Source organism: Lichenostomus cassidix, chromosome 7, assembly GCF_008360975.1.
Source record: "Lichenostomus cassidix isolate B80296 chromosome 7, HeHo_3.0, whole genome shotgun sequence".
NCBI classification, from domain to species: domain Eukaryota; kingdom Metazoa; phylum Chordata; class Aves; order Passeriformes; family Meliphagidae; genus Lichenostomus; species Lichenostomus cassidix.
The window spans coordinates 31485203-31496088 of record NC_139488.1 but is presented as its reverse complement, the minus strand read 5'-3'; the positions used below and the strand labels follow the sequence as shown (position 1 = coordinate 31496088).

The window sequence follows — 10886 nt, the reverse complement described above, 5'->3', positions numbered from 1 at the left end:
TTACTGGTTGTTTAAAAAGACATTCATAGGTGAAGTGGGTTTAACACTTCAGTCTGCAGAGAAAAGTTCTTCCATTTCCTAAAGATGCTCCTCTCTCTTGTAAAATTGGCAAATGCTAACAGCCATGCTCAACTCGGTCTCTGCTAATGCAATATAACTGTTTTAGTGGTGTTATTAACCAGCTACCTAATCCATCTTCCATAAATCCAGATCAGACAGTATTCACCATGGATAGACAAATGTCAATATTCACAGTGTATTTCCCCATGTAAGATCAAATAGAGATCCATTGCTTTTCCTACTGCCACACACAGAGAAGGGCCTGGCTTTTGGGTTCAAACTTTTGGGTTTGAATTCCACCAAAAAATGCCCCCCATTTATTCTTATAAGAACAATGACATGAATTATGTGATTCACTCTTAAAAAGGATGAGAAACAATCAATATATCATGAGAATAAAGAATGCAGAAACCTATTATAACTCCCCTGTGTGTTGTTGACAATATTTCTGCCTCTTCCAAAAAATTAGTATCCAAAGAATTTAATTATTTTACCTACAGCATCTCCCTTCATTAAAATGAAGTATTCAAACCCAAATTGCAAGTCAGGACTCAGGAAACTAATTCTATTTCCTCCAGCAAAAAAAAGCAGTAACAAAATCAATCAGGAAAAAAACATTAAGTGGGTAACAGGTTCCACTAGATACTAGAAATTTGATGTCCATCCAAACCTAGAATAGTTTGATTAAAATGTCAAGCATCTGCTTGAGAAGATGTCAAAAAGCCCCCAGAAGTAGCACACAATGAAAAACCTATAGTTTCCTGGTTATGAAGAACATGTTTTTCAAAATACTCATTTTGGCAGTGGCTATCAAGCTTTTTCCAAACACTTGTTATAGTTATCCTTGCTAAATACTCAAGTGGGAATGTGCAGGAAGGTAATTCCCTCAAACACACAGGGTCTTTTGATAAAGATAAAAATACTGCAAGAAAAAAAATTCTGTTGCTGAGGATACAAGGAATAACATTCCAACTCAAATCACAAATTAGAGCTTAAAATATGGGAAAACAGGTGTGATTTGGGCACTGTTCCCCATAAAACCTGTTACATCTCTTTTCTGACACAGGCAAATCCCATAAGGAAATGCAAATACTCCCTTTTCCCATTAGGTCCTTACATTCAGGGTAGGGATTGCAACTCTTAATTTTTTTTAAATGCATAGGGTAAAATTTATAAGCTATAAATATTTCATAAATGCATGGGGGAAATCCAAGTATGAAGTAAATGTGAATCTACCTTTTCATGCAGCCTTTTAAACAAAACCTGGGTCTGGCCTGGTGGAAAAAGGACTCAGTGAACAAGTACATCAGGAGGAGTGGACTTGGCAAGAGAAAAAGTGACCCAATCTGTATATGATAAAAGCAATGTTTTGTGATTTCTGTAGTTCACCTATCTCATGTTTAATCATATAAACTTAATGGAAAATGGCAAATAATTTTTTTAAAAATATATGTGAGGAAATGTGAAGTTATACAAAATGTTGCAAGTGTCTGGTTGTTAAGATGCTTTTTTTGGATGGGAATTATCAGCAAGTAATTATAAGCAATTGGGTAAGTTTATTACAGAATTATATCAACTTTTGCTTCCTAGGAATTTCCTAGCTTCCTTTTTCTGTTTTCTTTTATGCAAAAATGAAATCTCAGCTGCCTAAAGTCACATCATCCATTAGGCTATGGTTAGAGTCTCATTGGAAGAACAAAGATCTCTCCACATAGTGTGGAAAGCAGGAAAAATCAAAAAAGAAGATTATTATTTAAGTAACAGGTTGCTACCTCTTTAAAATTAGTTTACTTTTCCATTTCTCTTCAATACTTTTGAATATTAACAATGAAATAAAACCACTGTCAAATAAGCCAGTTTTATTCAGTTACAAAAAACCTGGAAACAAGATGTCTACGGTGATAGAAAGAAACAACATTGTTTGGAATAGACACATTTAGTCTTGCTTAACTGCAAAAATATTTTTCTGAACAAAATAATCAGATTATTTTTAACTATTTCCCATATTTACACAGCACTTTTATCTTGAATTAAGAACAGCTTTGAAAATAGTTGGAAAACACTCACTGTAAAGAGCTTTTTCCAAGATTTTCTGCTCATTTTCAGATGACATATTTTGCAGCCTATGTTTTTATTCCTCCTTTGTTGCCATGACGGAATTTATCAATGCTTGTGGCTCGTGCTAGCTGTGGCACTTTTTGCAAACCTGATCCTGCAGCACCATTGTACAGAGAAAGGGTAGGTGCTCATGTGTGGTGTCATCAATTACTTACCAAGGTCACCACATGCTGTATTCTCTGGGAATCACATTATGGGCACTCCTTCATAGCCTGAAGGAAAAGACACTGAATTATCATATTCTTTTTCCAAAATAACATCCTGATTATTTTTGACCCAAGTTAATACTCAGTCTAAAAATGCCAAGAAGAGAGATGATTTCTATTTAAACTCTATTTAACCCAGTGCAAGAGAAAAACACGAAACCACCTACATACACTGGATAATAATTTAGGTATGCTATGCAGTTTAAAAATGAATGTGGTGTTGTGTACTAACATCAACATTATTTTTTGCTTTAAATAAAGAAATATAAGGTAACTAACACTAAGCTGAGAGGGATCTAGACCAAGTTAGAAGAACCTGGTGTTCTCAACCCATTGACCACTGAAAATGCTGTGGGGCTTCAGGTGAGCTACAGAACAAGGTAAGATCTGTCTCTGCCTCTGCCTGCATGCCACGAAATAAACTAGCAAAAAAACAAAGAGTTAAAAACATCCTACAGCATGTTGCTTAACTTGTTTGTAGAAGAAAACTGTTTGTAGGAGAAAACTATGGCAGCCAACATCACACAAGACAGTTGAGGCACTATTAAAAAAATTATTAGGTCCATGAAAAAAAGTCTGTGAAATACAGAATCTAGAGGTTTTCATCACTAAAGAGACATATTTACTTTAGTCATTAGGGGAGGACATGTCTAAATGGCCAAGAATGGTCTCAGGTATCTTAGCACCTCATCCACGGACAGACACAAAAAGGCAGCTGTGGTGCAAAACTGCAGAGCATTTAAGCACCACAAATACTTATTGAAGGTGTTGCCTCTAGGAATATCAGGACAACTCAGTTTCAGACTTTGGTCCTGGAGGAGTCACACTGCAGATGGGCTACAGTGATGACCTTCATGGGACTGATGGCTGCCTGTGCATGTAGAGCTGGGTTGGCTCTTGGTTTTGTTTGAGATGTGTCCCCAGCAGAACTGTGGCTGCTGTAGAGCCATGAAAGGCATATTGATCCAGGAAGAAATGAGCATTTTCTTTTGACTCTCAGCCATGAGAAGTCTGACAGACCAACTACTGAACCCTTCTGGCTGACACTTGCACTCCCTGATACTGCAATACAATGCCAGAGACAAACACAGTATTTTGCTGCCAAAAAAGGGGCAGTTTTGTATTTAGTATGTGTATGAAGTGCAACTCTACCAACAAAATGGTGAATGGCATTATTTTGCTCTTACGCCTTTAAGCACACTAAAAAAATAGTCACCAGGTCAGCTGACCAGCTATTTCCAAATATGCAAGAGTGCTCTTAATTCAAGTGCTGCACTTAAGATGTTGGTCAATATGGAATATGGACAAATTAACATCAATGAAACCAAGCAAAATTCCTTCTCAGGAGCCTTTGAGTGCACCACTGTGTTCTGCTAATTCCAGTGAAAACATTCCAGTCACTAGTGCTAAAAATAAAAGGAAAACCAGAAATTCAAATCTGATTTATATTATTCATTCATTCAAGGGAAGGAAGGAGGGAAGGAAGAAGGGGAAGGAGGGAGGAAGAGAAGAAAGGAAGGAAGAGAGGAAAGGAAGGAAGGAAGGAAGGAAGGAAGGAAGGAAGGAAGGAAGGAAGGAAGGAAGGAAGGAAGGAAGGAAGGAAGGAAGGAAGGAAGGAAGGAAGGAAGGAAGGAAGGGAGGAAGGGAGGAAGGAAGGGAGGAAGGAAGGAAGATAAAAGAACCACAACAATGCCAGACCACAGACAATACAGATAAAGAAGTAGTTGTTTCTGGTTGCTGTAGTGGGTGAGACTTACATCTTATTTGGAGTAATATTTTTCAGGAAGTCAAAATATTATGGAAATTTCAGGCAGTTTCAGCTGGAACAAAGTTCTGCAAGTGTGTATCAGTCCTGCAGCAGCTACAGAAGACAGGATGGTGTCAGTCTACCTTTTTGCTTTTTTTTTTTTAATTGATTTTGACTTTCCATTATTCATATCCAGCAAAAGGAGGTTTGAGGGGCCAAGAAATAAAATAATGTAGTAACATGGCTATTAGAGTGAGGCCTTTTTATCTTCATTGACATTGCCTACAGGTTCCCTACACAAGAAGTCCAACAGGGCTGGAAAACAGGATCCACACCTTTAAGGATCTAGCCCTACATCTTTATCCAGTGGAATACACTTCGTGTGAATGAGGTGTCACAAGAAATAGGGGCAATGCTAGAAACCAGCTTCCAGCAGCCATGGTATGACAATCATTCTGCTTCTTAGCAGCTAGTTTGTATAGATAATGGTGTGATCTGAGAGGCCCTTCATTGTGGATCTGCTCAGTGTTTTGAGTTTGTATTCATACACTGCTAAATGCAGTGTATGTCCCTCCTCATGCAAGGCTGTGTATGAAAGCACTGAAGAGAGTAATTTAAAAGAAACTACAATACTCTTTGCAGGCATCATATTCTTTGCTATGGCCTGAACTCTATAGCAATTATACAATTAGAGACAGCTCCAGTCCCTGCCAGATACAGTTTTATGTAAGAACAGCAATTGAGGACACTGGAAAAAGAAGAGAAAGAAACACATTAAAGTTTAAAACTTGTGCTTTGGTGTTCTTAGTTCCAAATCATTTGGAAACCTACCCCTTTGACCTCTTTTTAAAGAAATGGAATTAGGAATCTCCAGGCACTTTTCTCTTGGTTTGATTTCTGGAAGTTATAAGAATACCAAAATAGCTTGGAGAGAATAAGAGAAAGGGGACAGTGTTCAAGGAGAGTCACTAGTCAGTTTTTCATTTATGCAAGGAATAAGAAAGCTCTTACTGGAATGGATCAGATATGGATTTATCTCCATAAAAGAGGAGGGATCCTGCAATAATTGCATTAGGGATCTTTGTATCTGTTGCAGAAATTTCAAGGGACTCCTCATGGTTTGTTTGGCTGCACTCTGCATGGGATGGTGTCTCACCAAAGGTTTCTGTGTCCCTGCCAGGTCCTGAAAAATGGTTGGTCCCCAGTTCCTTGTCTCTGACCAGGTTACAAAACTGGTTCTATTAATTTAAGGATTCCCACTTTACATTTTAAGTGATAGAGACGCATGACATGGTAAGAAACAAAAGGTGAGCCTTCTCTACTTTTCATTCACTTCTCACGTGCATTCATCCACCTGCTCTATTATCTTGCAGGTTCAAGGTAACGAGGCCTTAATAAACAGCCCTTAAAAAAATCACAGTATTTTTTATGGAGTTACCAACTTCCAACCCCGCCCAACTCAGCCCAAACCTCAAAATAACACTTCCTTCAAAAGAATTCACTTGTGTCAATTTATGCACGTGAGAATAAACCTCTTTTGACATTAACATCAAATAGGCATGTTGTAATTTACTATCCATTTCATGAGGAAAAAACAAATTTGGCATCACTTATATTAATTTTAATTCTGTTCCAACTAGAAGAGCAAGAGCTCTGGGATCACAAAGCAGGGTAGGATAGCTAGGGGTGAAGGTGAAATTTAGGTGAGAAGCATGAAGAATTCGAAACTAATTCATATAGTAGGTGTGTTAGACTATACACAGAAAAATCATAAGATTAGGTAAAAAGAAAACACCAATCCCTCACACTACAATTGTCTCCATTCCACAAGGTTGCCAAAATGCCAATCAGTTTTTAAACCAGTATTTTATGTCACTTAACTTTACATTCACTTATATTTACTTTCTCAAATATAATTAATGATTTAAAATTCAGATGAAGAAATTTTGAAGATTAGCATATAGCTCTAAGAGGCGTTTTTAAAAATGAAGACATTTTGGTAATAATGTTGCACTGCCCATTTCCAGACAGGTATTACTACACTGCTACAAAACTTTTTGTAAGGCTGACATCAGCAAGATTCTGACAGTTTATAAAATTATGTCCCTATGCTGGCATAAATATTAATTTCCTGCTGGCCTTATTGTACTCCTCAAATCTGCTAATTTCTCAAAAGAGAAAGGCAGCCTGGTCTTGATATAACTTAAATGGGGATTGTCTCCCTGTGTATCACTGAAGGACCAGGGCTGCAATGTCTAATTGTCTTCTATATTTTCCTAGACAAATTTCTCAAGTCAAAATATGATGCAGCTTCAAAATACATCTGCATGCGAGTAAGCATGCAACTGGGAGACAGTGCTAGCACAAAGAATGCTTTGTTTATTTGCACCTCTCCATCTAGTCATTAGAAACCAGCAGAGAAGAAGCAAGCAGCCCTGGCACAGATTTATCTGTAAAATTTTACATTTTTAAAAAACATTTCTGTGCTCCTAAGGTTTTCGTTTTGTCCCTGTGTTCTTCTGCAGCCCTAGGAAAGGTAGGTGAACAATCTGAGCGCTGCCCTGACCGCCAGCAAGTCAGCATGAGATTGCTGTATGTTCGAGGAGAGCTCTTAGGCACCTCCGAGTGTGACAGAGCGTCAGTGCTGCGGGGTCTGAGAGGTGCCTGGGTGAGGCGATTCTGCCCTGATCCCGAAAAAGGGCGACGGCAGATGAAGGGTGAACGCACCCCCAGCAAAGGGGAGCTGGGTGTTTACCTGCGTGAGGGGAGGCGAGGCGGACGGGGCCGCGCAGCGCAGGGCCGGCAGCCCTCGGGAGCTCCGGCTTTGGACAGTCCCTGGACAGCTCTTCCCCCTGCGGCTCGGCCCCGGGCGGAGCAGGAGGAGGAGGCAGAGCCCGCCATGGCGAGGGGAGGCTGAGGAGGTTCCGCTGGCGAGCGGCTGCCGGCGGAGCTCGGCGGGGCGGGGAGAGGGCAGCGCCGGGAGGCGGCACCGCTCCGCTCCGCTCCCACCTGCCCCGCCGCGGGCACTGATGAGGCGGCCGCGGGCAGCGGCTGGCGCCGAGCACCCCGACTTTGTTCGCCGCCCGTGCTCGTCTCCCTGATGCTCTGAGCCGGAGTCTCCTCCTCTCCCCGGGCTCGCACCCGGGCTGGATGCTCCGCTCGCTCCTCGCCTCCCCGCCACAGCCGCCGGCCGCTTCCCGCCGCCCCGCCAGCAATGGAGCCGTCCGCTGCCCCCCTGGACACCACTCCGGACCCCGCCGTCGTGCAGCCCCCCGGGCCCAACCCGCCCGCGGCCCCCCGGGAGACGCAGCAGGAGCAGCTGCGGATCGGGGAGAGCGGGCAGTTCAGCGAGGGGCTGGAGGACAGAGGTGAGCGCCCGTCCGTCCGTCCATCACTCCGTCCATCCATCACTCCGTCCGTCCCCCTCCTTCCTGCACGCTGCCCTCCGCTGTGGCGAGCCTCACCACCTCCCCTGCGTCCCGGGGCGCTGACACCCACCCCGACGGCTCCTCCGACTGCCTCCCCTCAGCACCCTTTCTCTCGCTCTCCCGGACCCGTACCCTCCCCGTGCCGCCACACAGCCCTGCCCTCTCCCCGCACTTCAGCCTGGCAGCGCACAGCAGCTCCTGCCCCCCGAGCTGCCCCCAGCCCCGCTCGCCCACCCCTCATCCCGCCGCTGCCACCCGCTGCACATCCCCCGCGCCGCCCTCGAAGCTCTTCCCCGTTTTAGCTCCCGTGCGAGCGCTCCGCGACAGCTTTGAAGTATTTTTATAAACTCTATTCGTGGCTGTTCCCACCTCGCCCGAGAAGTTGCCCGCCTGGCGGGGAGCGGCTGCCGGCGGCACATGGCAGCGCCCGGGAGAGGGGCGCGGGTGGCTCCCCGGTGGGGCTCCTGGGACTCCCAGGAGGGCCGGAGGTTTCCTCGGCAGCCCGCTGAGATCCCCGAGCCGGCAGGGTGGTCGCAGCCGCCCCCCGAGCAGGGGCACAGCGGGTGTTTGTGGGGGATGAAGTCAGGGCACTTGTCTCACGCCTTGCCTCCCTTCCCCCGCCGAACTGGGCACTGCCACACAACTCGGTTTTTGGTGTTTACTGAAATACCTGGCCGGGGATGGAGAGCTGACAGCTTCCAAACCGCGTTACGCTTTGGTGCGAAGCTCATCCGTTTCGGACATCTCGGGGTGTGTGAGGCACTCCCTCCCTCCCCGCCTCACCTGCCGCCCACAAAGGCTGCTGCCATTTTCACCCTCCCCACTGCCCTGTCCTCCACACCGCCTCCAGCCTCCCCTTCCACACAATTTGTCTCCATCTTTTAATTCCGTGTATAGGCTTCTCGCATCCTCTCTGTTGCCTTTTCTTCCTTTTTCATTTTTCTTTGAGCATCCGGCAGTCCCTTTTGTGCTCTCAGCCTTCATCCATAGCCCCTTTACGTGTAGCCCCCTTTACCTCCTGCTCTTTCCCCAGCTTCCCAAAGCCTTTGCCTGCTCACAAATCGCAGACACAAAGTAGGGAAGTGAGGGGGAAGAGTATTCAACCTTCCCGACAGGTTCCCGTCATGCTGGGCTGGGGACAGCCCTGATTCAAGGGATATCTCACTGTCACTGCCCGTGGCAGAGGACAGACATTGTGCCTGCCTGGGGGCAGTTTGAGGCTTCAGCTCTCTTTTAAAGGAGTGAGGAATTTTGATTATTGTGCAAACACAGAAGTTTGGTTACAGAGATATTTAGTTTGTGCTCGGTATGACAGAGCTAAGGGTGAAAGCTGTCCCTTCTGGCACTAGGGGTAATTCCAAAGACAGTGTCTGTTGTACCTAACCTGTCTCTTTCTGTGAGGGAGATGAAGCTAAAGCTGCTGATTTTATTTTCTTCCTTGCTTCCATGCTCCTTCTGTGGCCCTTGCAGTACCTCTCTTTTAGCCTTTCCTGTAGTTACTGATTCCATCTTTACCAGAATTCCCAGTCATTGTAGAGGGAAATCTGGTATGCTTTTTGCAGGTTGAAAATGTTGAAAATGTTAACAGTCTGTCCTTTTAGATTGTACTTTTTCCTACAATCCTTTCCAATGAATCATACCAGATCCAGTTATAGAGATGATGCTTAGTTCCTTATTGCTAAAAATAAATACTAATCCTAAATTTTGGAACAAGATATTTGCTCTTTAAGAGCCAGATCCAAAATCAGTGATAATTTTGTGGATGGGATCCTTAAATTAACATCCTTAGGTGAACAGGTTTTTTTTTTTTATTAGCCTTCTCTCTTCCACAATTTCTAACTTGACATTTTAAAATGATCCCATAGCCAAATAGAAAAGTACTTCTGGTAAGTCAGCATATGGTAAAGAATATCCTAGAATCACTTCACAAATATGCCAAGCTTGTGTTCTGCAACTGTTAGGCAGGTTTTTTTCTCCCTCTGGTTTTTTTATGGGAAGAAAATCTGTTAATATGTGAAGATACTGAAAGATAAATTAAAAATCCAGTAGATTTAACCAATTCATCATCTCCTCTAAAGCTTAAGGATATCCATGTGTTAAATAAATTAATGGCAATAAAATTACTCAGTATGTTAATTTCAGGGCGGAGAAATTTCATTTTGTAGATGGTAGCTTTTTATTTTCGTAGCAGAGCAGATGAAAGATTAACTTTCATCCTCCTGTGGATGCTTAAAACTTGCTTTCTTACGGTCAGTGAAAAAACATGGAGGTTTACCTTGTGAATTTTGCTGTTGTGTGTAAATTAACGAGCTGTTGTTGCTTCTAAATAATTTTCATTCCATGGGCTTGGTCGTCACATGAATGAGTTTGTATTTTTCTGTGCCAGCCCCAGGACAGTCATAAGAATTACATGGTCTTTCTTGGGGGTGACAATTTTAAATAGAGCAAATGTATTTGAATTATTCCAGGAAGGAAGGAATCACACCGCTGACAGCCAGAATATGCCAGCCATTTTGAGAGACAGAGAAACACACGGCAGAAGTGGTTGAGTTTTACAAAGATCGCAGTCTCTGTCACACTGGACATGTGCTTGACATGTGAATAGTAATCAGGAGTGCTGCACTAGCTCTGGGGCTTATTATTCATGCCTCAGTTTAATTAGGATATTGTTTGATTTTTATCAACTATGTATGTTGGAGTTCCCAGGTAATACTGAAGCCATGAATTAAAAGATGTCTTTAAAGAAAGAAACAGGTGAGGATATCTGTCATCCTAATCTGTGTTTATTTGAGGTTTGAAATCCTGAGAGCCAAAATTGGCTGGGAAAACCTTTGCTTTACATTCCAACAAGATTTGGGCCATAATTTAAAATTCTTGGTTCGGGGAGGGGACAGGAGGGGTGAGATGATATGTTTTCTCTATGGTTATATTAGTAGAAATCTCTCCCATGTTTCAAGATGTGTTGTTAAATTACCTCATACCAGTCAGCAATTAAGCTGTACATCGTTATATATAGTAGCAGAAGATAGGCCAAACATATGTGGAAAAAAAAATCTTCACACAAATGAAAGTGAGCATGTGAGAAATAGCTGTGCAGCACTATCAGTAAAAGACTCAAACCTTTTGGAGTTGTCATCTCTCAGTTTTCATGGATTAGACAGACAAAGAATGCACGTAATGAGAAATAGGCATAATTTCAATATAGGGCCTGGTCCATGCAAGTTTGTAGATTCTTTGCCATTCATGAAGGGAGGAGTGTGTAGCACAAAGTGTGATAATATTTAAAATTTTCTAAAAATGCAGTGCAAGCATGAAATTCTCAGAGTG

General features: G+C 43.1%; 1 protein-coding gene across 2 annotated transcripts in view; it reads left to right on the top strand.

Moving 5' to 3' along the window:
* The first annotated feature begins 6778 nt into the window (after positions 1 to 6778).
* Positions 6779 to 10886, top strand: part of TMEM163 (transmembrane protein 163) — an 86224-nt gene continuing 82116 nt past the window's right edge. The window contains exon 1 of one of the 2 annotated variants that reach the window (XM_085067080.1): positions 6779 to 7499. In XM_085067080.1, coding sequence (XP_084923206.1) covers positions 7346 to 7499 — 154 coding nt within the window. In that variant the 5' untranslated portion in view covers positions 6779 to 7345. The remainder of the gene's footprint in view (positions 7500 to 10886) is intronic. The other variant, XM_085067079.1, reaches the window with a different exon arrangement.